Raw genomic sequence first — 25,052 nt, forward strand, 5'->3', positions numbered from 1 at the left:
TTTCTTCTCTCTCCACCCTTCCTCCACCTCCCCCCCCCCTCCCCCCCCCCCCCCCTTCCCGTATGATGTCGAAGCACGAGAATGGCTCATTGCCGCATGATCATACTCACGTTCTCGGGCAACACACACACACACACACACACACACACACGCACACACACACACACACTCTCTCTCTCTCATACATGAACATCGGCCGTCACACCCCACATATATATTTATGTATATTATATCTCGCTTTCTAGCTGTGGAGCATGCGATGAACGAGGTCTCGGCACTCCTCGCGTTGTCGCATCCATACATCATTGCGCTGGAAGAGTCGTTTGTCGATAAGCGGACATTGTGCATTGTGATGGAGTTTGCAGAGGGTGGTGAGCTGGGTGCGGCTGTCGTGGCCCGGAGGCGGGCGGGCATGGACTACTACTCGGAGGATGAGGTGCTGAATCTGTTCACTCAGCTTGCCCTTGCGCTCAAGCACGTCCACGACAAGAAGATCATCCACCGCGACCTTAAGTCCGAGAACGTGTTTCTGGCCAAGGACGGCACGATTCGGCTCGGCGACTTTGGTCTCACTGGGCTCATGACTGCGCAGGTGGCGTCGATGGATCTGGCATGTGGAACGCCGTTCTACATGGCACCCGAGGTCTTTACGTCCGAGTACAACTCCAAGGCCGACGTCTGGTCGCTCGGATGCATCCTCTACGAGCTATGCTCGCTCTACCGCCCGTTCTCGGGCGAGGGCGATTCGGATTCCGAGTCGGACGACGATGATTACGACTCAGAGGCGAGCTGGCAGTCGTCGTATGACGACGAAGAGGTCGACGGTGGTGTTTACGGCCCCGCCTTTCGCTCGGTTGTCAGGCGGGTGCTTTCGGGCAAGGTGCCGCGGCTGCCGCGCGGGCAGTACTCGCCCCAGCTCGAGGCGTTCTACGACTCGATCATGAAGCATGCGCCGGACCAGCGACCGTCGGTCACGACCCTCCTCAACCATCCGATTATCAAGCCGCGGGTCAAGAGCCTGCTGACCCGGACGCAGTACCTGGAGGAGTTTTCTCGGAACAGCGCGCGACGAAAGCTTCGCGACTCGTGGCTCCAGATTGACGACCTCCCCGATACCTTTGAGGTGCCACCAGAGCCGGCGTCGGTGCTCCGAGACGTCTCGTCCGACAATTTGGTTGTTGCCTCGCCACGTGAGGTCCATCCGTACGCCGCCGCGCTTTCCGAGTCGCTGGCGTCGTCGGGCTCTGGCTCACTGGCGCTGATGCTCGAGGAGGCGCGCGCGGCGTCGGTGGATACGCCGGCTTTGGCCCAGGCCGGCGGCAGCGTTGGTAGCAATGACGGTGGTGGTAGTGGCCGGCCACAGGGCAAGCCCACGCGATCGTTGCTCTCTGATGCACTCAAAGCCGAGGCCGAGGTGGCGCAAGCCGAAGCGTGCTCGCCGCCGACAGCGGATGCGCTCTGCGGCAGCAGTGCGCAGGCCGACACGCGACCGGGTACCTCGCTCTCGTCCGAGTCGTCGATGGCCGAGTCGCCATGCAAGACGCAGGCGGACGGGCGCATTCCCAAGCTGCGCGTGGCTGTCACGGTGCTGGACAAAGTGCTCTCTGGCTGGCTGCACAAGTTCAACGGAGTGTCGTGGAAAAAGCTCTTCTACGAGCTACACGAGGCGCACGCGCGACTGTACTGGTGGCGATCGCAGGAAGCGTGGCGGCGTGGCCCCGAGGCCGCGTTTGGGTCGATGAGGCTGAGTGGAAGCGTCCGGGTGTACCGGTTGCGGCCCGACGATGTGCCGCCTGCAGCGAGCGCGGCTGCCAGCGGCGCGGGGCTCGACGATGCCGCGCTCGATGCGGCGCTCGAGATCCATGTCGAGACTGCGCGCTCGTCGAGCTCGGCGCTGTTGGTGGCCGAGTCTGGCGACGTCGCCGACGCCTGGGTCGACGGCATCACCAAGTTTCACAACGCTTTTCGCTCACAGATTGCCAGGCCTGGCCAGGATGGCATGCTCTCGGGCACGCCGGGTTCGGGTACGGCGGGCTCGGGCTCGGCGTCGGGCGTCTCGCCGCGGCTGAAGGAGCGCGCCTTTGACGTCCTCGCCGAGCGATATGCGCGGATGGTCCGCTCCAGCTCGGATGTCGGTGTCTTCTCTCCAAGCAGCGCATCGGCCGGTGTAGTGCCAGAGTTGCGGTCCATTGGCGAGCGCCGAACCGGCAGTCGCCGCGGAAGGGCCAAAACCGAGCTCACCGATGAGGACCGCGCGTTTGTCCTCGCCCAAGCGCCGCCGGTGGTCATGCGGCGGATGCGGACAGCCTCGTTCCAGAAGCTGCTCATCGAGGGCTCGGACGAGTAAACTTTACTCCACGTGGCATGCCCGTGCCGCTGAACACCTACAACGCGTCGAGCGCGGCGTCGATGTCGTTGGCAGCGGCGAGGAGGGCCAGGAACTGCTCCTCCGAGAGAGCGACGCCCTTGCGCGAAGGCTTGAGCTCGCCGCCTGCATCGGTGTAGTACTCGCGGATGTGGAGCAGTGACTTGCCGTTGAACTTGGACAGGTACACCCGTCTGTTGGCCGAGAGCGCATAGTACTCTTCGCCTGTTGCTGCATCCTTCTGCAGCGGGGGGAGCTCGGCCATGGTTGTCAAACTACGACCTTTTTGTTGGGAGTGTTGGGGGAGGGATTAGGGGATGCGGTGGGGAGGGAGGGACGAGGAGCAAGTTGTGTTGGTATGGTGTAGTGCGGTGAGGTACTGTCTTGTGCGTATGGTGTTGTAGTGTTGTGTGGTGGTGTGCGGTGGTGGGTGGCGGTGGGTGTGGTGGTGTCGCTGTCGTCGGTGTTCGGAACTGCTGCCGAGCAAGGGGAGACGCACACAGCGTGTTGTACTCGCGTGCGATTGTGGTTCAACAGCCTCCCGTCACTGCCCGGGATGCCGTCGGAAGAGAAGGTCATTGACCACCTGGGCGAGTCGAGCTGAGCTTGGATATGTTCATTCATCGGCGAGAACAGGGGAGGTCGGGCCTTGATCACGATATGGTGCACATGCCAGCGGACGAGGCGGGCGCGTCGGGGCAGAGCTGGACCGGCGCGGTGGTGCGGAGATACCACGGCAGAGTCGCGGGATCGCATCCGATGAGGTGAAAGACGGCCTTGGCGACAAAGAGCAGGCGGAAGGAGAGCGCCGATGCCCGCTTGGTCTTGGACGCCGCGCGCAACCACGGCGGCGGCGTCCACAGCTGCAGCTGGCCGGTGCGGGTCGAGAGGGCGGCGAGGGCGAGCTCGATGTCAGACATACGTGGGCGGGCGGTGCAGCGGCGCGAGAGCGGAGCCACAAAGCCAAATGCGGCGTCTGCCGGTGATGCCAGATGCGGCAGAATGTATGCGATCCAGACGTCGGCGCTGAGGCCGGTGGCGGCCTGCAGCGCACATAGAGGCGCCGAGCACAGTGCGCCCAGCGCGGCCACATCACGGGTGACGACCGCGAGAGCACTCCGCGCCCGTGGGAACTCGTGCAGAGCCCGGTGGAGCGGGCCGGTGCCTGGATGCCGCAAGTAGTCGAGAGTGGCGCGCGCACCGGCGTGTCGCGAGTCTGACGCGATACGTCGGATCGAGCGAAAGACCTTGAGCGGGACAACCGGGCCGGTCTCAAACTGGCGCTCCTCGAGTGTGAGTAGAATAAGCTCGAGCATGCCGGTGTCGCCGAATCGGGCAGCGGCGTCCATGGCCGTCATCCCGTGGGTGGCGTGCAGGGTGGCACCGGCGGCCAGCAGCAGCCGCAGCGCATGAACCCGACCGGCAGCCGCCGCCACATACACTCCAGTGGCGTTCCGGAGGCCGGCAAAGCTGGGATAAACAAGATCCGGTGCTACGCCAGCATCCAATAGCAGCTCGATAGACCGCAGCTCCCCGCGCTGGCATGCGGCGAGCAGCGGCGTTGAGCCGTGGCGCCCGATCCGCGGCGAGTCGTCAAAACCGCCGTCAGTGCGGGGCACCCGGCCGTGTGGATCAGCCCCGGCAGCGAGAAGAACTGCGACAGCGGCTGCGCCGCACGGGTGCGCGGCAGCGGCGTGGAGCGGACAGACCGGCGGCGCGCCGCGGGCGCCCGCGGGCGCGCCGTGGACCGAGAGTCCGAACAGCGCCATGACCGCCACTATCCAGCCATCGCCGGCCGCCGCGGCGCGATGCAGCGGCCAGACCCTCTCCTGTGTGTGGGCCTCCAGCGCGCCACCGAGTGCGCCTAGAACCACAGCGGCACACCGCGGGGCGTGGGCCTCGACGCAGGCGCCGAGCAACGCGCCGGCGGCTGCCGCAGCCTCGGGCCCGGTTGTCGGCACCATGACCAGCAGCGCCGCGAGACGAGCCACATCGTGGCGGGAAATGGCCTTTCCAGCCTGGCGCAGCGCGGTCTGGCCGGCGGCCCCGGCCCGGCGCGAGTCTGCAGTCAGGCTAGCAGGCCCAGCCCGACCGGTGCATGCCCAGCAGGCGTCGGAGCCGAGCATGGCGCAGACGCAGCGGCAGCCACCATCGACGGCAAGGGAGGCATCTGGCAGGTCGCTTTCTCCCGTTGCGGCTTCAAACCACGCCACTGCTGTCGCCATGATCCTGCCACTCGGCCTTTTGCCAGGGGAGAGCGTGAAGTGCGTGGCGCCAACTGGTCGTCATCCGCCACGTGACCCGTGGAACACGGTGGTTGGTTTGTGTCCATGAATTTGAACCATTGGGAAGCAAATAATAGCAAGGGGACTGGACGGTCTTGATGGGGAACACACAATGGTGGCAATGGTCATGATTGGGAGCAATGGTCGCAATGGTTGCAATGGTCACAATGGGCATAATCAAGAACAATGGTCACAATGGTCACAATGGGCATAATCAAGACAATGGTGGCAATGGTCACAATGGGCATAATCAAGAACAATGGTGGCAATGGTCTTGATGGGGAACAGTAGTCACAAAGGTCTTGACCAGGCAGGAACAATGGTTACAATCGCCGGTTCGGCTGCTCGACATATCATCGGGATATAGACCTTGGCTGTGGCAAGGTGGTCAAGTAGAGGGAGGTCCGTCAAGTCATGCACTGCCGATGGATGTGTGCGGTGGTCAGATCAACCACCGCCGACTGCTCACGCCAAGCCGGTTGAAGATGGCAACGTACGTAATCAACCAGTCAATCTGTCTTCGATCACTATCATCTACAACCATCAGCGGCTGCGCAGAGACGACATGGCATGGCCATGGTGTTAGTCACGAACAACGGCGACAGTGGTCACATTCGCGAACAATGGTGACAACCGTGACAATCGGGAACGAAACCCACAAATGCCAACTCGCACGCCTTCATCCCCTCTCCGTCCATCATCTCTTCGCCCCTCGCACCATACATACATACGTACACTCCTTATGTAAACACCAGTAATGGCGGGGATCGGCCTGATAGGGGGGAGGGAGGGTGGGAGTCATGATTGTCGCGGATGCCTCAGCTTGGATAATATCGGGACCGCCACCAGATGAGCAGAGTGATGCAGTCAAAGCTTCACGAAAGATTCCGACGACTCTCATCAAAAGGGCGAGGATACGATCAGCGCCGATCGAGATCGGGGCGCCAAAGCCTTGTCCCTTCCATGTACACAGTTGATCCACTCGCTTCGTTCTTTGCTCCGAGTCACCGCTCACACATGTCGCCTGAGAGGTACACCCACCGTCGCAGCTCCGGGCCTCGGCCCAAGACGGTGTTCAGCTCCCGTGGCAGGCGGCCTCCGGACTGGCGCTCGGCATCGCGCTGGGAGGAGCGCCGCCACCCGCTGACCGGTGATCCATACTACGTTGATACCTTTACCGGCGAGTCGTCGTGGGAACCGCCGCGGCACGAGGTTCGCCGCACGTCACCGGCGCACACGCGACGGCAGCAGCACGACGCCGTCCACGCTCGCGCCCATCGCCGTGCCCAAGAGCGTCGCAAGGCCGCCGCCCGCCAGCACGAGGCCCGCCGGGTGGCCGAGGCCGAGGCCCGCCGCCGGGCTTTGCCCGAGGTCCGCCACGCCTCTGCCATCGTCATCCAGGCAGCTGTCCGCGGCTGGCTCGTCCGCCGCTCCCACATCCTCGACCACCTCCGCGCTCTTCGCGATGTCATGCACAAGGTGACGGAGCTTGTCCGCGAGTTTGAGGCCAAGCTCGCAAACAACACCGCCCGCGAGGTCGACGCCGTCGGCCTTGGCGAGATGCTCATGCATCACGGCATGCTCAAACTCGACTCGATCCCGTCGCACGGCTCAGACTTGGTCCGGGCTCGCCGCAAATCGCTCGTGGCCCTCATCCAGCGCTGGCTCGAGTTGGTCGACTCGTGGAAAGTTCGGCTCGCCGAGAAGGAGGCTATTGAGGACGCCATGCGCGAGAGCCCCACCGAGTCGGACACAGACAACAGCCCAGCTCCAGCCCCGGCCTCTACTGTCCCTATGTCGCCTCATGCCGCCGATGAGCCGCTCACCGAGCTTGAGCACGTCATCGTCTCGGCTTCCGACTCGAACGCTGGCGACGACGAGTCGAGCGCTGGAGACATGTTGGACGCGTCGTCGGCCTCGCACGATTTTGAGGTTATCGACGTCCGCTCAGGCGACACCGACTCGGACATCGACCTCGAGTACGACCTGGTCGACATGGACGCATCTGACGCCGTGCTTGATGCTGACGTCCGGCCGCCAGTCCCGCCAAGAAGCTTCCCAGTCTCGGGCTCGCCTGCCGTCGACACCGAGTCTGACATCTCCGAGACGTCGGACGCGTACGCAATCGACACACCCGTGGTCACCATGAAGTGGGAGCCCGGCAAGACGTACGTCATCAACATCAACGACGTCGACGAGTGATCCAGCACCATGCAGAGCGCGTCATGCAAACGCGCGGTCCATCTTCTCCGCAACCGTCTCGGGCATATACTTGAGGTACTTGTACAAGTTCTTGGTAAACGAGACGTCACGATACCGCGCCACAAACTGAGTGTACAGCGGGAGCAATCGCTCCTTTGATTCGGCCTTGAGCGCGTCGCGGAGCTCCGGATCCGCCACCGTGTACGTTGCCGCGGCCGCTGTGATGGCCTCAAACTCGGCGTTGAACTTGGAGAACCGGCTCTTGATGTTTTCGCGGTCAGACTTGGACAGCTTGGCCGACTCGCCTCCCGATGCCTTCAGCGCAAGGTTCTTGTCGAGCAAATGCGTCATGGCCGCATCCCACGTCCGCTGGTACTTTTCGCGGGCCCGCGCCTCCTGAGCCTCAAACTCGCCCACCAGCGCGCCCGGGACGACCGAGGCGAGGCCCGACGACCGGACCGAGCTCACGATGTAGTGAAAGTTGTTGAGGAGAAAGATGTGCCGCAGCGAGTCGACCTTGTAGCTCCTCGCCTTGGCGTGGATGTTATCCTCGAGCGTGCGGAGGACCTTGCACATGTACTCGCCCAGCGGCGTTGTCGCTGCCCGCGCTTCGCCGCTGCCGCTCGCCTCGCCCGCCTCGCGCCACGACACCGCTGGCAGCCGCGATTGCAGCAGCGCCTCGTAGTCGAGCAGCGCCCGGGCGTAGCCGAGCGTGTTGGCGGTGTGCTCCGAGACGGTTCCATCCTTGGGAACTTGCTTGGCAGAGTGCGATGCCACCGAGGCCACAAACGACGTCAGCCACGCCCGCAATGCTCCGTTGAGCGAGTCCATAAATTTGGAGAGGCCAGTGGCAAGACCGATGCCATCGACGCCGCGCAGCACGCTCGCAAACGCCACAAAAGTCTCTGACAGCACGCCGACCACGTCCATCGTCACCAGCGGCCGCATAGACTCCTCACTCCGCGCCACTGCCCCGCTCCCGACCTCAACGAGGTAGTCCACCGAGGCCTCGACCACGGTCTTAAAGTTGGCATCAAACGAGTCGAGCGTAAAGAGCCGCGTCGCAAACTCGCGCTCGGCCTCGGCCATCCCGAGAAAGCTCTGCACCAGCTTCAGGTACGGCAGCGAGCCCTTGGTGTACCAGTGGACGTGGGGTCCAGTCTCGGCCGACCGCGCCCGGCGCCGCCCGCTCCGTCGCCTGCTCCCACTCTTCGCCGGTGCGTCCGCTCCGAGCGCCACAGCCTCGGCCTTGAGCGACGCCATCAGGCCGGTTCGCCTCGCGCTCGCCAGCACTGCCTCATGCGCGGTGTACCGCGCTCCGCTCAGCGCCGGCGCCACATCGAGGAGCAGGCTTGCGGCATCTGACGCCACCGGCCACGCCCCCTCGACTCCGACGTACTCGGCCGCAAGGCGCGCCTTGGCGCACGACGTCGTCGCTACCCGCGCCACCATCTCGCCTACATTCTCCAAGCCCTTGGCCCGCATGGTCCGCAGTGTCGCCGCCGTCGCCTTAGCATCGGCATACTCGGGGTGCGCTCCAAAGAACGCCAGCGCCGCGTCGATCCGCTCCACAGCCCGGACCACCGGCTTGTACCGTTCCTGTCGGGCAGGCTGCGAGACAACCTGGGCCAGCTCACCAGGCACCGCGTAGTGCGCCAGCGCCTCCTCCAGCAACTCTGTCGTCGCCTCGAGATTGGCGTGCGTCGTTTGCAGCTGGGAGGTGACCGTGTGGATGGGGACGACCAGCGACTCGACCACGTCGAGCTTGGCCTCGACCGCCTCTAGTCCGCTCCGCAGGTTGCCTGCGGCATCCTTGGCCCGTCCTAGCGCGTCGCGGAACGACGTGAGCATCGCCGAGTCGCGCGCCACCGCTGCCTCCAGCTCGGCGAGCGCCGCCTCCTGCGCTGCCATGTGGTCCGGCATCGGCGTCCCCGGCACCGTCGCGTACAGCTCTTCCTGCAGCAACTTGTCTGTCAGAGAAAGCTCTTGCTTCACCTGGCCCTGCGCCAGAGCCAGCCAAGCATCCGACTTGAGCTCGTGGTCGAGCGCAGACGCAAATATCGATGACCGCTGCCGCGCCCCGCCTGTCAACTGCGCCCGCCGCCGCTCGCGCCGCTTGCGCCGGGCTCGCGCTGCTTCGGCAGAGCTGCCGAGTCTCTCGCCCTCGTCAGTCCATGATCTCGAGCCCGAGTACGAGTAATCGACCGTGTACGACTCGCTCCCGCTGTCAGCCTCGCCGATGCTCTCGTCCTCCCGCCCGCGGTCGGCCTGGATCTTGCTAGCCGATCGATTGAGGACTCGTGCAGCCTGCGAGAGCTTTGGATGCGACCGCAGAATGTCCCAGCCGTGCTTCCGCGGCGTCCGCGGTGTCGCCTGTCCCCCATCGCCAGACTCGCGAGGCGCCGCTTGCGCCCGAGCTGGCGTTGGTGTAGGGGCTGGTGGTGCACGCGCTGGTGCTGGTGCTCGAGCTCGGGCCGCTGACCGAGCGGCCGGGACAGGTGCCTCGCTTCCACTCTCGCTTTCCGAGCTGCTTCCACATGAGAACGAGCTGCTGTCTGAACCAGCGGTAGCTCGCGTCTGCGCTCGGTCCGGCGGGCGAGCCGGAACTGCAGGCGCCGGTCTTGCCGCTGACGCCGCCGAGGAGGGCGGCAGCGGAGGGACGGCCGGCGGCGGGCCGCTGCTGGCGCTAGAGCCGCTCTGAGACGAGGTGGAAAAGTCCAACGAGGTCGATGACGACGCCATTTCTGCCGTCAGCGGCGGGGAAAGACGGGTCTGTCCCGTTGTATCCCGTGGCCTGTGTGAAGGGTGGAGGGGGAGGGAGGCGAGGTGAGGGTGTGGGGCAAATCGACGACATCGACGATTAATCGTTGACGACATGATTCGATTAATCGATGACGACATGATAAATAGTGAAGAGCCCCAGGGGATGTACATTATCCCCTTCCCTGACTTGATCGTCCTACCGTATGCCCTCAGCCGCACTTTGGGCATACAGTGCCATGGCAATTGTTTTCGGGTTGGAAGGGATGGATGGTGGGAGGGGCAGGGCATGCGGGCAAGTCACGCGCCGAAACGGTGTGTGGAAGACAGCAACCAGGGGAGGAAGGGAAGGTGTATTCGAAGCGTGGCCACAAAACCAGGCAGCCTTTCGTGACCACCGTCTGACATTCCTCTCATCTCTACAAACAGGAAGACCATGGCGACGCGCAAGAAGGTCCTGCTGAAGGTCATTATCCTTGGCGACTCGGGGTACGTTCTCCACTTCTCAAATCTTTCTCCTGCCTTGTTCTGCCCTCCCCTAGTACCCCCCCCTTGCCCACCCCCGCACGCCGTCGGGTGGATGGCCCGTCGCGCGGTCAGAATGTGGAACACGCTCCGCCCCTTCGGGTGTACCCTCGGCCTGCCTTTGACCTGGGAGGTCTGACGGGGAAAGACACGGCCGACAGAACACACAAGGATGAGACATGCCCATGTGTGGCCACGTATCCGTCTTCCCCTCCCCCTGCCCCCCTCCCCCCCTGTGAGGTTTGTCCCGTCGTGCCTACCCTCCCCCCCCCCTTTGCCGTCGCAAAGGCTATTGGTGCGATTTTTGCGCCTTTGGTGGAAGCACCCCGCCGTCGCCATGTTGGCGCAGGGCGTGACCCGTGGAAGCCGTGCTACGCCACGAATCGGCGGCAGGATGTAGGGGCATGTAGCCATGGTGGTCCGTAGATTGCTGCGGAGGTTGCCGGTGGATTAGCGTGTGTGTAGAGGCGGTGCAGGGCATGGCGCCTGTCAGCCCGAGTGGGGGGCGGCGAGTGTCACATGCGACCGTCACAGTCGGCACGGCGCGCACGACTCACACAGTAGGACAGTGTGGGCAAGACCTCGCTGATGAACCAGTACGTGAACAGCAAGTTCTCGTCGCAGTACAAGGCTACCATTGGGGCCGACTTTCTGACCAAGGAGGTGATGGTTGAGGACCGGCTGGTGACGATGCAGATCTGGGACACGGCTGGGCAGGAGCGGTTCCAGTCGCTCGGCGTTGCCTTCTACCGCGGTGCCGACTGCTGCGTCCTCGTGTTCGACGTCAACCTTCCCAAGACCTTCGAGAATCTTGACTCGTGGCGCGATGAGTTCCTTATCCAGGCCGGCCCGCGCGACCCGGACAACTTTCCGTTTGTCGTCCTTGGCAACAAGATCGACCTGGAAGACCAGCGCCGCATCTCGACCAAGCGTGCGATGACCTGGTGCACCCTCAAGGGCAACATCCCCTACTTTGAGACATCAGCCAAGGAGAACGTCGAAGTTGAGCAGGCCTTCCACACCATTGCCAAGAACGCTCTCAAGCAGGAGAACGATGTCGACCTCGGCTTCCCGCCCCCGTCGGCTATCAAGCTCCATGACCCGCCCCCGAAGCAGAAGAAGGGCTGCTGCTGATCGCACTGACTCGCATCCCGTGTTGGTCATGTGCGTCGCGCTTTCTCTCGACCCTTTTCACCCTTGCTCTCGCCTCCTCCTCGCCCTCGATCCTTGCCACCCTTGTCACCTCTTGCCACCCCACCTCCACCACCACCTTCCCATCCATCCGTGCCATCTGTTTACCCTCCAGTACACACCCGTGCTTCTCCCCAGTCTTGTGCCTTCTCTCTCTTTTTTTTTTCCTACCTTTGGCTCTCTACTACCCTCCACGTGGCTGCTCACCCCACCGCAAGCTGTCGGCCCAAAGCCACCCACTTTTGCGGAGCGCACCGAGGGGGGGAAAGAGGAGGCACCCCACTTCCAACCACCTCCCATCACCCACATGTCCAACCTCAAGCCGTTCATCCGCGTGGCCGTCACTGGCGCTGCGGGACAAATCTGCTACTCGCTCCTCGCCAACATCTGCAAGGGCGAGATGTTTGGTGCCGACCAGCCTGTCGTCCTGCATCTTCTGGACATCACGCCTGCCCTCGGCGCTCTCCGCGGGGTGACACTCGAGCTGGAGGACTGCTCCTTCCCGCTGCTGGTCGACTTTGTGGTGACCGACAAGCCTGCCGAGGCCTTTGCCGATGTCGACGTCGCCATTCTTGTCGGCGCCATGCCCCGCCGCGAGGGCATGGTCCGCGCCGATCTGCTCAAGGCCAACGCCGGGATCTTCAAGGCCCAGGGTGCCGCCCTTGCCGCACACGCCAAGCCCTCGGTCCGTGTGCTAGTGGTGGGCAACCCGGCGAACACCAACGCGCTCATTGCCCTCACTACCGGCTCGTCGCTCCCCAAGTCGGCCTTTACTGCCCTCACCTTCCTCGACCACAACCGCCTCAAGGCGCAGGTCGCCTGCAAGCTCGGCGTCGCTGTTGCTGACGTCCGCAACACCTTTATTTGGGGCAACCATTCCAAGACCCAGTACCCGGACGTCTCGCACGGCACTGTCACCAACGCTGATGGCTCGTTGTCGCGCGTCATGGATCTCGCCGAGTCGGCCTGGGCCCGCGACGAGCTCGTCACCACCGTCCAGACCCGCGGCGCCGCCGTCATCAAGGCCCGCAAGCTCTCGTCCGCCATGTCGGCCGCTAAGGCCATCACCGACCACATGCGCACTTGGTGGTTCGGGACCGAGCCCGACGACATCGTCTCCATGGCCATCTATTCGGACGGCACCCACTACGGCGTTGCCGAAGGTATTATCTTCTCCTTCCCCGTCACCATCGACGCGGCCACTGGCGACATTAATGTCGTCGATGGCCTCGACATCGACGCCTTCTCGCAGAGCATGCTCGACAAGACCCAGGCCGAGCTGATCGACGAGCGCGAAGCCGCCCTTGCCTTCCTCGCCGAGTCGAACCTCTAACCACTCCCGCCGCACCTGCAGCCGCAATCCCGTAGTCGCCGCCCAGTTAAGCGCCCATCGCATCATCATCATCATCATCATCATCATTGTCATCCATCACTGCCCAGCCTTGTGGCCGTAGCCGTAGCCCAGCCGACTTTGCACCTGACTCGATGACCACTCCCGCCCGTGTCACCGAGCAGGCGCATGCCCTGACAACCAAGCTGTCGCAAGCAACCACACCCCATGCCATCCGCCTCCTTGCAGCTGCCGACGCAGGTGTGTATGCTGGCTCCACCCCATACCCAGGCCTTGTCGACCCGCCCCTGCTGGAGGCTGCGGCGGCGGCTGCCGCTCTCCTGGCTCCGGCTCTCCGTTCAGCGGCGGCTGACGAAACCCTGGTGGTGCTCGGCGGATGTGGAACGTCCGGTCGGCTGGCCTTCCTCACCGCCACTGCCTACAACGCCGTGGCTCCGGCGCCTCGCTTTGCCTACACCCTCGCCGGTGGCGACGTGGCCCTGGTCCTCTCGCGCGAGCTACCCGAAGACGATCCGCACCTCGGGGCCGACGACCTAGCTGCCGCCATTGCCTCTGCGCCCTCTCCGCCAGCTCACGTTGTCTACGTCGGCATCTCGTGCGGGCTCTCGGCGCCGTATGTTGCTGGTCAGATCGAGTACATGCTCCACCACTACGCTGCCGATCCGGCCTCGGGTGCCATTCTCATCGGCTTCAATCCAGCCGAGCTCGCTCGTGACGCGCCCATCGAGGGCTGGCCGCATACTTTTGCTTCGCTTCTCAACGGGCGGTTTGCAGACGCGGCCGCGGCTGCTCCGGCCTCGTGGATTTTGCTCAACCCGGTCATTGGTCCCGAGCCGGTCGCTGGCTCGTCGCGGATGAAGGGCGGATCCGCCACTAAGGTCCTTCTCGACACTGTCCTCGCTGGCGCCGCCACCATCGCGGCTGGCGCCAAGGCCGCAAGCCCAGGACTGCTGCTCAAATGCTTCAACTCGCTTGACAACGCTAGTGTCGCCGCCTACGGTGCCGGGCCGGCACTGGTGGATCTTGTCGACGCCGCCGCTGCAGCCGTCCGCGGCGGCGGCCACATCTACTACGTCGGCGGTGGCGATGCCGCAACGCTGGGCGTCATTGATGTCTCGGAGATGGTGGACACCTACGGTGCACCACCCGATCAGATCCGTGCCTTTGTGGCACGCGGTTGGGCCGCGCTCCGTAACGCCGAGGGCGACATGATCGCTGCCCATCCCGACTCGCCGCTGCTGGACATTTCGCTGGATGCCTTTGTCGCGCTTGTTGTGCCGAGCCTCACCGCAAACGACCTTGTCGTCGGCCTCATGCCTACTGCCGCCGAGTCGGCCGCCGATGGTGGCAATGCCGCTGCTGCCGTCATGGCCGCGCTCCGTGGTGCGCTGGAGCTTCCGTCGCCGGCGGCGACCCCAGTCCTTGGTCTGGTTGCCATCGGCGAGCCGGGGCTCGTCGGGGACGCTCGCTACGAGTGGGATAGCCTCGTTGGCCTTGCCACCGCCGCCGTCACCGTCAATTTGCGCGGGCCGAGTCCTTACACGCTACCCGGCGAGGCGACGACACTGGCGGTCGAGGCAAGGGCCCACCTTGCGCTGAAGATCATCCTCAACACGGTGACGACACTTGCCAAGGTCGCCGAGGGCGTCGTCTTTGGCAACCGCATGATCAACATGGGCATCAACAACAACAAGCTCTACTACCGGGCCATCGACATGATTGCCACACTTATGGCGGTTCCGACGCAGCGGGCACACGCTTGCCTCCTGGGCGCCATCTACGGTGCGCCGGGGCTTGCCGAAGCTGCGGCCGCAGGCGTCGACGATGAGGGCGCTGAACGGGTCCGCCACCACATCGAGATTGCTACGCCGCGCGCTAATGTGCTTCCGCGGGCGCTGCTCCTCGCGGGTCTCGGTGACGACGCTCTTGACACTCTCGATGACCTGCTCGCCTCGGAGCCATCGGTGGCGCGGGTGCTCGAGGCGCACGGGCTTGTTTGTTAACCCCTAACGGTACGGTCGTTCGGACGCGTTGTCGCGCCTCTCAACGTGAGCAACTTGATGATGCTTGACTTCCAGGTCACCAGTAGACGATGCGCGACGCCTGCTTGGCCTGCGGCTTGAGGTAGGAGGCGTACCTGCACGTGATGGCGGCCGACACGGAGACGCCTGCCTGAAGGATGCCCGAGTTGCTGCCGCGGTGACGACCCCAACGACCGGGAAGGAGAGCATCAGTTGTGGATCTTCTTGCGACGGACGAGCTTGCCGGTCGGCGTGGCTGCGCAAGTGGTGGCACGCCATCCTGTACTGGACTCTGGACGCCGCGTACGCGCTCTACGCTGACGCGAGCCCACGCCCCGTCATGACTCGCGTGGCTTTTCTCAACGACATCATCGACGCCCTCGCCGCCAGTGCCGACGCCGTCAGTTCGCGCCCTCGCCGCCAGCGCCGACGCCGTCAGTTCCGCGCCGTCGCACAAGCGGAAGCGTCCCTCTGCAGCGGCTGCTCGTCATCACCACCTTTCCCTGCGAGCCGCTCTGCGACGCGACTGCCTCGCCTGCCGGTAGCTTCATGATAAGCGATCGCGGCCGTGGACCTTTTGCGCCGCGTGCGGCGTTCATCTCTGCATCGCCGACTGTTTTCTGCTGTGGCAGCCAGTAACACATTGTACTACTCTTTTACAACAATTCATGGACGTGCGACGTCTGTGCAGCGTCGCCGAGCGCGGCTTGCGCGATGGACAAACCTGTCCATTCCGTGGCGTAAACGGCTAAACGGCTCTTGCTACGGGTTCGAGGATGGGAATACCTCGATCATGTCGCCGGTCTTGAGCATCGCCACGTCGGTATCGTCCAGGATGGGGATGCGGATACCGCTGTTGACCGGAGGCATGTTCTCGAGCGACTTGGTCATTGCGCTGTATCCACCAGTGCCGGCCGATGGAGAAAAGAGCTCGAGCCGCGCAACTGTGGCGTCGATGCCGAGCGCGAGCACAGCCTCGCGCTTGAGCCACACAAAGGCGCCGGCCAGCATTCGAGCATGGGCAGGAATCGCGACCTGTGCCCGCCGGCCTTGGCAGAGGAGTGTAACGTCGGCTGAGCTGGCCTGATCATCGGAAACCTGCTTCTTCAAAGAGCCCGAGCCCATCCGCTGGTGGCCCCACGAGCTCTTGCCGCGGCGCCCGTGCGACGATAGCACCAGAGAGGCCGCCATACGTGGGTTTGAAGCTTCGCGCATGAGTGCGCCCCGCTCGAACCGGCGCGGCGTGGCATGGCTAGTTCCTGTCGACCTACCCGAGCCGGCGTCGGCCGACACGGCGCCAGGCAGGTCATTGGAGCCCTCCGAGACGACGTTCGACGACAACGACGATGAGGAGGACAACGACGACGAGTGTACCGACGAGACTGCTGACGACTTATCTGGGCGCTTCGGCGAGATCTTGGTATTGGCTGGAGGCTTCCGCATGACAACCGAGCTCGCCGATGGATGGGTCGACATGCCCGCTGACGACGTACCAGCTGCAGAAGCGGCGCATGAGGTCTCGTCGATGGCCGAAAGCAGGTCGTTCGAGACGTGAAGTGAGCTTTTGTCGCCAGCGGCCGAGACCATGGCCACCAGGCCGTCACGGACCGACTCGGGGTTACGGGTCTGTGAGATATTGCCGAGAAAGAGCGACGAGGACCGCGGGCGCCCCGAGTCGGAAACAGCCGACGACCGGGCGACGGCGCTTGGACGCTCGGCTGCCTGTCCTGTCGCGTTGTCATCAGCCGAGCCCTCCATGGCCGACGCAGTGCTGGAGCGAGTCAGGTTCTGGATCGAAGTCAACGGATCGAGCGAGCCGGTGCCCGGCGGCGGGAGCTCGTCGACGGCGACGAGCGCGCGGCGAATTTCAGCAAGGCGGCGACGAGCAGTGGGCACAATGTCGATGTGCGGGACGTCGTTGGGGAACTTTTCGAGGATGGCCTGGAAGTCTTCCTTGCGCAGCACGTCGAGATCGCATGGAGTGATGGCGACAACAGAGGCCGTGCGCCGCGCGTCGTCGGAAATGAGCGCAATTTCGCCAAAGTACGAGCCGGAGCCGAGCGTTTTGTACACCAGCTTGCCGTCGCCGGAACGGATCTCGACCATGCCGCGCGAGAGAATGAACAGCTCATTGCCAATCTGTCCCTCGCGGACAATGTGGTCACCCTGGGCGGCGGCCTGCGGGGTGAGGTGCAGGATGACTTCGGTGACAAACTCGGGCGAGACGTTCTTGAACAGCGAGACATTGCGGAGCTTGACGTCCATGATAAACTGGGCGACGGTGAGCCGGAGAGCCGGGGAGAGCTCGCGAAGGATGCGCGCCTCATCGAGAACCGCGCGGTGCCGAGTGTAGGCGAACATGTAGTGCTCGCGAATGAGGACACGCAGCTTGCGCGGAAGCTGGCGGTACTTCATGTACACGTTGACCTCGTCCAGCCGTTTGCGCGTCGGATTGAACGACATCCGCTGGACAAGGTAGGTCATCTCACCGACAGCGTACGAGAACATAGAGACGCCGACCACGACCGCAAAGATGATAAAGATGCGCTCGACAAGCGTCTCGCCCACAATGTCGCCGTACCCGGTGGTGGTGATCATTGAAATAGCAAAGTAGAACGAGATGACGTACTGGCGTACCACGTACTTGTTGGTCATGTCTGCAGCGTCGAGCCAGGTCACCACATCGGCGTCCTGCAGCTCGGCGGTGAGGAAGAAAGGCATGCGAGAAAGTGCGAGAGGACAAGCAGGATGACAATGAGCTTGATGAGCTTGAAGACCGACGAGTTGACCCGCATGTGGGCCTGCCACTTTCGGTAAATGCGCGAGAGACGGAAGAGCCGGACCATGCGGACAAGCCGGATGAGCCGGAGAATGCGGAGAAGCTTGGGAAGCCGGAGCAAGTTCCGCGACGAGGTGTCGACCGTCATGGTGAGAACAAGGTCGATGGGCAGCGCCGAGATAAAGTCGACGGCAAACCAGCCCTTGAGGTAGTTACATGTGATCTCACGCGGCGAGGTGACAAGAACGCCGGAGCGGTAGAAGGCTGTTCGGAAGTTGACAATGATGTCGATGACAAAGAGGACGTCAAACGTCGACTCTATGACAAAAAAGAAGCCTGTTGCCTCGACCGAGAAGCAGACCCGGAACGGGATGACCATGACCATGTACATGAGCACAATGGCGATGATGAGGTCGAAGATTTGGTGCCCCCGCGCGTTCGGGTGGAACACAGTCTTGGAGCCGGTCTTTTCCTCGCCGAGCATCCCGATCTCGACCGCCGATCGCGACGCACGCACCTTGCTTGCTGGTGTAACGCTCGATGAGCTGCGGCAGCAGCAGCAGCAGAAGACCGAGGCCCACGACCGGCGGCGGCGGTCGTCGTCGGCCTCGTTCACGGTGCCATCAGCGGCAGTCCGTGGGCCAAACTCGGCTGAGTACGGCGACGACGCTCCCACAAGATGTGGCGAGGGTGCTCCCGAGCCGGCCTCTGCCGTGGCGGCCGCGGCGCGCGCACGTGCTGCAGCGCTCTTGGGCGCAAATGGCGCGAGTGACGAGAGATTCACGAGAGGATCGTCAATGTTGTACGTATTAGCTGGGCTTCCGTCGAGCTCGTATATCGCCGGCGTGGCCGTGTGCAGCGGCATGACAAACGGCAGCGCGTCCGGATTTGAGCCTGCCATCGAGTCCGGATCGACGTTGGTCACGTTGATGACCGGCTGTGCATAGTGGGCGCTCGATGCCGCAGACTCGTCAAGCGTCACGCGCTTGGCCTCGCGCTCACGCAAGTTCTCGAGCAACGTAGGTCCATCGGTGTGAAAGATGGCAAGCTCGGGCAGGACCCGCGGACGCGACCGCGGGCGCGAATGCGACGGACTGGCGGATCCGGCCGATCGGTTGCGGACATGGCGGCCGACCTGCGGTGACGCACCACCTCCGCCACCTCCGCCAAACCTCGGCGATGTACCTCCTCCGCCAAACCTCGGCGAGCTCCGCCCACCGCGCCTGGGCATGTTCGGCTGCGAGAGCAACGGGCGATTGACCGAGGCTTCGAGCGACGAGGCCGATGACGCCGATGGCGGCGTCCCAGGAGGAGAGCCATGGCAGTCTGGATGTTCTGAGCTCATTTCCACTCACTCGTTTCAGCAGCGGTGGGGGGGGGGGGGGGGGGCGCCTTTGGGTGTCTTGCCGTGGTCTAGGCTCCCGCTGGCCCGACTTGAGAGAGTGTAGGTGAGGGAGATGTGGTTGAGGGGTGAGGGGGGGAGGGAGTGGGATGGGAGGGGGATGGCACAGAAGGGTGGGAGGGTGGGTGGGTGAGTGAGGAGGAGGAGGGGTAGGGGGGTGCGGTGTGGTGCGGTGTGGTGCGGTGCGGTGTGGCTGTGGCCAGGTGGGGAGGCCCGAGCCACAGCCCGTCCGCCCGCAATTCTCCCGCCGAACGATTCAGGGGATCGGCAAAAATTCGGTGGACTCGTTCAGTTGGCGTTCAGTTGTGTGAGTGAACGCATACACATTGAGCGTGCGTTCAGTTTCTGTTCAGGCTGAGCCCCAACTGAACGAATTTTGAAGGCACACAAGCTCAGCTACGCAGCAGTGACGTGAGTTGGAGCACCACACTCGACTTACCCTTACGCAAGGTAGGGCACAGTTTCGGCGATATGGCAGCGACATGATGGGGGAGAGACACTTCAGTACGGTATTGCTGGCGTAGGGGGGGGGGGGTTAGGGGAGTTATACACTCACGTTGGTGTCCTTGTCACCACGCAGACAGCCGGTAGATTCTACCACCACTGCCGCAATGGATCAGGACCTCGTGATGCCACAGAGCGACGAAATGCAGCATGCTTCAGCTTCAGAAGCGTCTCATGATACCGCCGAAGAGGTGAATCCCCCTACTGCTGGTTCCGAGGGCAAACAGCAGGCCTTGCCTGACAACACCAGCAACGTCGAGACGGCAGTCTTGTCCCCACCCGCTGCGCCATGCAGCCAAGAAGTGGACACTACTGAAGCACGAAGCTCACCTCGCAAGGCAAAGACCACATCGTCACGCTATCGCAAAAAGCGCGTTTGTGTCCGCTGGGGAGAGCCCGGAAGAATGCAGGATCTAGCCCAGGCGTACTACGACGTGGTGACGAAGTACGACTCCTCCAGCTCCACTGCCGGCAGAATGCACAGGTCCATTGCCAAGATCTTGAACGAGAAGTGGGGCAATACTGATGACGGTGGGCAAGTGTCTACCCAGACTGTGTCCAAGCAACTCAACCGCCTCCTGTCAAGGGTGCGCGAGCAGGAGGTGTTCTTGACCCAGTCCGGGAAGCGGGCCGACGAAGGGCCGCTGCCGCCCAGGAACCCACATCTGCATCAGGTGTACATGACTATCACCCAGGCTTGGCAATCATCCGGCCGGCGCAAGCCTCTCATCAAGCCCATTGACACTTCAGACGACACAAGTGTCCAGTTCGATGTGCTCGAGTCCATGTCCCAGGAGCAGTCGACAAGGCGGAATCGGACCTCCGTGCACGTCCCTGAACGAGCCGTCGGCAACACTTCGTCGAGGACGACGTCATCTTGCGATTCAGATCCGGGCACGCCATCTGCTGAAACGCCTCGCAAGCGGCGTCGTTCTGGCGACAGCAGCGGATGTCCGTCCTCGGCGAAGAAGCGCAAGGTCCACTCCGTGGCCGATTCTCAGAAGCTCGTCGATCTGACCGAGAAACACATCATGCTGTTTGAGGCCAGTGCCACTGCCGACCAGAAGCACAAGGATGCCATTCTCAGCGTGGCAACTAGTACTCTTGATGTACTGAAGCACCTGACCGTGACTTTTGACAAGATTGCAGCTTCACTGTAGTCTACGGCGACGTGGGACAAGATCACGTTCAACAGCATCGGCGACCTGTCAGAGAGTCAGGTCGACGATGTTGATAGTGACGAGTTCGTTCAAGCGTTCCTGGTTCGATTGCTTCAACAAAGGCAGCAAATACATCATCTGAGCTTACATCGATGGTGGCGCTGAAGTCCGTTGCGTCATCGGCATGAACCCCGGCCATCAAGTAGTTGTGGAGGCGGAATGCAGCGCTGATCATCGAGTTGTTGAGCTGATCTAGTTCTGTGGTCATACGAAGTAGGTACTGAAAGCGGCTCTTGAGCACTCCAAAGGCACGCTCGATGCAGTTCCTTGCTCTGCACTGTGGATCCCTTCTCTCAGACACTCCCGAACGCGGGGTGACAATGTAGGGGAACACCGTACCACGGAATATGGCATCCCCGAGAATGGTGAACCCGGCACCGGTTGGATTGATACCGAAACGACGCGGATTAGCGTAGAGGTTGCTCAATTTCAACATGTTGACATCGTTCGTCGAAGCTGGAAACCCCACGACGCAGTTGATGAACTGCACCGTGTCGATTGCAACCGTGCATAGAGCACTAATGCGAGGGCCGGACCTTCGCCCGTGAAGCGCAATCTGATCGTCGCCATGTGGATTCTGAGCCAGGCAGAAGTCAGTTCCATCCACACAAGCAAACGCGCGTCGCAGCTTTGCCTCTTCACTAGCCTCAAAAGGCTGACCGCCGCGCGAGATCGAGTCCGCGATGTCCATATCCCACTTTCCTTGGCGAGAACGCACAATGGCTGTGATCTCTGCAACATCCGGCCACTGTAATGGCATCATTTTCATCACGCGCCGCGACACTCGCTCGAGGATGTTCTTCAGGGACGAGGCGCTTACGTTGAGGAGAAGGGCAGCAGACCGGAGTCGCATTGCACCGTGACCAAGAACAAAGAGGAACACGGCCAACGCCTTCTTGGGGTGGATAGGGGGCCTCCCAACTCGACCAGCGCGTAGGACAACCTGCATTCGCCCGCGGGTATGGTTGGAAGTGAGATCAATCATCCAATCGTCACCGAATAGGAGCTGCCCGAGTTGATCGAACGACGACTGCGGCATGCGCAATAGAAAGCGAAACGCCTGATCACTTCCCCCAAGCAGCAGCATCAACAGCGGATCACCAAGGAACGGTCTTGGCGTCAATCTACGAGCAGTAGCAGCAGCTTCCGCCGCCATAGCCATCTCGTCCCTGGCCGTGGCGATGGTAGAGACACACGCACTGGCGCGGCGGACGGGCCCGCCTTCACCGACCTCCCACATGAATATCTGTGTGACCAAGTTGACAACCAGGTATGCACAAAGCATCCCAAACATCGCCGCAGCTTTGAGAAGTGACACGCGCTGAGATCGGAGAGCATGACGTGAGGGCACAGCTTCATCTGGCTCGACGCCGTCGTCGATGTCTACATCGGTGTCGTCGACCCACCGGGGCTCTCCGCTGCTCTGGCGCTCATTAGTGCATTTCCTTGACTCCATCCACACACAAGAACGTTTCCTACAATGCTTCTGCCACAGTGAACTTGGGAGCAGTGTGTAGGGTCAATGCCGAGAGTGTGACGACCGCAGGCGGACTGCGTCCCGCCGTCCCTTGGCCAACCGGTAGAATTGACCACATCGCACTGACTGAACATTTTCTCGAACATGTTGAGTAGGTGAACGTGCCGAAGTTGAAACGACAGCTGAGCGTGTTGAGTTACATCGAGTTTTTGCCGAACCCCTCAATCATTCAACCGAATGATGGATTTGGTTTGGACTCGATAGCAAAACGGCTGGCAGCTGACCGGCCGGCCACACGTGCTCACCTCGCTCGCTTTCGCCCTCGCCCTCGCCCCCGCCCTCGCCCTCGCCCTCGCCCTCGCCCTCGCCCCCGCCCCCGCCCTCGCCCCCGCCCTCGCCCTCGCCCTCGCCCTCGCTCGCGGTCGGTCTTCGGTCTTCTCGGCTCTACTACCCAGTCAGAGGTGGAGCAAGGGCTACACGGCTACGTATACCGTCCTCCCCCTCCCCTCGTCATCGCCATGGCCGACAACGCCAAGAGCGAGAACGGCCAGCGGCAGATGAGGGCCCTGTACACGATTTACGCGGTCATTGTGCTGCAGTCGTTTGCACAGTCGGGAACGCAGGCCATTCTAGCCATCTACTTTCAGAACTATGTCGGCGAGTCCGAGTCGCGTGCGACAGCATTTGTCAACATCTTTATGGCGCTGTACAACTTGTTTGGCCCCGTGGGTGCAGTCCTCTCCGACTACAAGCTCGGCAACTATGTGACTCAGGTGTGGTCGGCGGCGATCTGGACGCTGGGCGCGCTTATTATGATGGCATCGACAGTGCCTGGGGCGCTGGAGCTGGGAGACTGGATCAAGGCTGTCTCGGCGTTTGTCGGCCTCGCCTTTACGGCTGTGGGATACGGCATGATCAACCCGATCCAGTCAGTGTTTGTGGCGGACCAGTTTGGGCCTGGGCAGGAAGAGGCGATGGTCCGGTCGTTTGGCATCTTTTACGCGCTGTGCAATGTGGGCAACCTGATGGGCGAGTTTGGCGGACCTGTTCTCCGCGAGTACGTCTCGTACTTTTCGATCCTCGTCTCTGTGGCCGGCGCCTCGTTGTTTGCGCTTGCGTTGTTTGTGGCCGGTGTGGTGTGGTACCGGCGAGTGCCTGCTAAGAAGTGGATTCCGCCGCTGCCGCCGGGCCACGACCCGACGGCCACGGTCTCGACGCCGCGGGCTGTGTGGCACTCGCTCCGATCGCTCGGGCACATCTGCAAGGTCTTTGCCCCACTGCCTGTCTTTTGGGCCCTGCTCTATCTCCAGTCGTCGGTGTGGATTTTCCAGGGCGAGCAGATGTCGCTGACGCTCAAGGGCAATATCCGGATTCCGCCGGACATCATGCCGTCGCTGGACGACATCCTCTGCGTTGTCCTCATCCCGATCATGGAGTATGGGGTGTATCCGCTGTACGCGCGACTCCGTGGGCATCCGCTGTCGACGCTCGGGCGAATGGCGTGTGGTATGGCGGCCGTCTCGATCGCCAACGTCCTCACTGGCACGTTGCAGGTCTACATCGACTCGCAGCCGGCCAACTCGGTGACCATTGCATGGCAGATCCCGCAGTACATCTTTATCTCGCTCGGCGAGATTATGGTGGCCGTACCCGGCCTCGAGTTTGCGTACTCGCAGGCGCCGCCCGCCATGAAGAACATTGTGACGGCGCTGTGGTGCCTGACTCAGGCCATGGGCTCGCTCCTCGACGCCGGCCTCTTCTCGCTGCCCTACGTCTCTAGAGCTCGCCCGCCAGTCTTCTACGGCCTCGCCCTGCTCATGGCGCTCTTCCTCGGCATGTTCATGTGGCTCACCTCGTCGTACGAGTACCTCGAGACCGCGACGGCAACGCTGGAAGAGATCGAGCCGCCGCCGCCGCCGCGCTCCAAGCCGTGCCCGCGGCTGGGTCTCGACCCCGAGTCTGCGCCACTGCTGGCGTCGGCTCCGGCGGCGGGCCTGCAGGCCGACAGCGGAGGAGCGGCGGCGCGGGCTCGCGCCATGTAAGGAGTGCATACTAGGTGAAAAAGGTGTGGACCATGGCGTTATACTTGGGAGTCGTGATCTCCTCGCCAAAGGTGTTGATGAGGGTGAGGCGGAGCGTGTGCTCGCCGGGCTGCAGGCCCTCGAGCTCGTACGGAACCCACTCGTCGACGTCGTCAACAACCTCGTTGTCGACAACAATACGCACAGCATAGGTCTCGGGTGAGAGATCAACGTTGTGGACGAAAAAGTCGATGACCTGGTCGGCCTGGATGGTGATGATCGATGGCTGGCCAAACATGAACGGCCGCTCGAGCTGGACGAGCTGCCGCTTGACGTAGAACTCGGCTTCAACGTACGCCATGTCCGACTTGACACACGTGTGATCCGAGTACACCAGGAACGCCCGCACCAAGTGATATCCAGTAGCCAGATTCCGCAGTTGGCACTGGTTCGACGAGATGAGCTGGACGCCGACATCATCCATGGCCACGCCGATAAAGTTGGTCTCAAGTGAGAAGCCTGCCACGTCAAAGTCAAGCCGCAAGTCCGCAGGCATCACTCGCGAGAGATCGGTCACCAGTCTGAGGCATGTCTTCTACTCCCCTCCCCCCCCGGCAAAGCAAGTTCGTCTTTCTTCTGTGAGTTTTCCCCCGCAATGCCCATTGTCTCCCTGTCCAAACGGTGGAAGCGCAGGAGAACCGCCAGCTCACATGCCACACACACACACACACACACGCCAACTGCCACAGCCATAACATTTCCGACCATACATTGCTTTCTTCGGGCTGCGGCAACGGCACAGCCCTAACTTGTCCAACTCCTGCCATGTTGCGAATGAGTATCGGGAGAGGTGGAGTGTACAGGGAGGGGGGGAGGGGGGGGGGTCATGATCATGATCATGATCATGATCGTGGCTATGATTTTGGTGTCGGGGAGTGATTGGAGGTGA

General features: G+C 62.6%; 9 protein-coding genes across 9 annotated transcripts; 5 read left to right on the plus strand and 4 right to left on the minus strand.

Annotated features, from left to right (window-relative positions):
• Positions 1-259: 259 nt before the first annotated feature.
• Positions 260-2,347, plus strand: AMSG_08784 (NEK protein kinase; the record flags this gene model as incomplete). Its single annotated transcript, XM_013899101.1, has 2 exons — positions 260-1,324; positions 1,364-2,347. The coding sequence occupies 2 exons, from the start codon at positions 260-262 to the stop codon at positions 2,345-2,347; spliced, it is 2,049 nt and encodes a 682-aa protein (XP_013754555.1).
• A 37-nt stretch (positions 2,348-2,384) lies between these two features.
• Positions 2,385-5,603, minus strand: AMSG_12200 (uncharacterized protein; the record flags this gene model as incomplete). The annotated part of the gene is made up of 3 exons (XM_013899145.1): positions 5,386-5,603; positions 3,047-5,200; positions 2,385-2,640 (listed from the first exon to the last, which is right to left on the minus strand). Exons 2-3 carry the CDS (start codon positions 4,588-4,590, stop codon positions 2,385-2,387), a joined length of 1,800 nt encoding a protein of 599 aa, XP_013754599.1. The 5' UTR covers positions 4,591-5,200; positions 5,386-5,603.
• On the plus strand, positions 5,451-6,966 carry AMSG_08787 (uncharacterized protein). Its single transcript, XM_013899102.1, has one exon. The coding sequence runs from the start codon at positions 5,500-5,502 to the stop codon at positions 6,850-6,852; it is 1,353 nt and encodes a 450-aa protein (XP_013754556.1). The 5' UTR covers positions 5,451-5,499; the 3' UTR covers positions 6,853-6,966.
• AMSG_08788 (uncharacterized protein) lies at positions 5,913-9,706 on the minus strand (the record flags this gene model as incomplete). The annotated part of the gene is made up of 2 exons (XM_013899103.1): positions 5,913-9,646; positions 9,702-9,706. 2 exons carry the CDS (start codon positions 9,704-9,706, stop codon positions 6,874-6,876), a joined length of 2,778 nt encoding a protein of 925 aa, XP_013754557.1. The 3' UTR covers positions 5,913-6,873.
• Positions 9,707-10,020: 314 nt separating this feature from the next.
• On the plus strand, positions 10,021-11,465 carry AMSG_08789 (Ras-like protein Rab-7A). The gene is made up of 2 exons (XM_013899104.1): positions 10,021-10,101; positions 10,707-11,465. Exons 1-2 carry the CDS (start codon positions 10,049-10,051, stop codon positions 11,269-11,271), a joined length of 618 nt encoding a protein of 205 aa, XP_013754558.1. The 5' UTR covers positions 10,021-10,048; the 3' UTR covers positions 11,272-11,465.
• A 170-nt stretch (positions 11,466-11,635) lies between these two features.
• On the plus strand, positions 11,636-12,661 carry AMSG_08790 (malate dehydrogenase; the record flags this gene model as incomplete). The annotated part of the gene is made up of 1 exon (XM_013899105.1): positions 11,636-12,661. The coding sequence occupies one exon, from the start codon at positions 11,636-11,638 to the stop codon at positions 12,659-12,661; it is 1,026 nt and encodes a 341-aa protein (XP_013754559.1).
• A 152-nt stretch (positions 12,662-12,813) lies between these two features.
• On the plus strand, positions 12,814-15,339 carry AMSG_08791 (glucokinase regulatory protein; the record flags this gene model as incomplete). Its single annotated transcript, XM_013899106.1, has 3 exons — positions 12,814-14,673; positions 14,966-15,089; positions 15,125-15,339. 3 exons carry the CDS (start codon positions 12,814-12,816, stop codon positions 15,337-15,339), a joined length of 2,199 nt encoding a protein of 732 aa, XP_013754560.1.
• Positions 15,340-15,462: 123 nt separating this feature from the next.
• AMSG_08792 (cyclic nucleotide-binding protein) lies at positions 15,463-19,875 on the minus strand (the record flags this gene model as incomplete). The annotated part of the gene is made up of 3 exons (XM_013899107.1): positions 15,463-17,397; positions 17,442-18,573; positions 19,814-19,875. The coding sequence occupies 3 exons, from the start codon at positions 19,873-19,875 to the stop codon at positions 15,463-15,465; spliced, it is 3,129 nt and encodes a 1,042-aa protein (XP_013754561.1).
• A 3,489-nt stretch (positions 19,876-23,364) lies between these two features.
• Positions 23,365-24,959, minus strand: AMSG_08795 (uncharacterized protein). The gene is made up of 2 exons (XM_013899108.1): positions 24,874-24,959; positions 23,365-24,698 (listed from the first exon to the last, which is right to left on the minus strand). The coding sequence occupies exons 1-2, from the start codon at positions 24,928-24,930 to the stop codon at positions 24,135-24,137; spliced, it is 621 nt and encodes a 206-aa protein (XP_013754562.1). The 5' UTR covers positions 24,931-24,959; the 3' UTR covers positions 23,365-24,134.
• Between the last annotated feature and the right edge of the window lie 93 nt (positions 24,960-25,052).

This window comes from Thecamonas trahens, assembly GCF_000142905.1.
Source record: "Thecamonas trahens ATCC 50062 unplaced genomic scaffold supercont1.48, whole genome shotgun sequence".
Classification (NCBI taxonomy): Eukaryota; order Apusomonadida; family Apusomonadidae; genus Thecamonas; species Thecamonas trahens.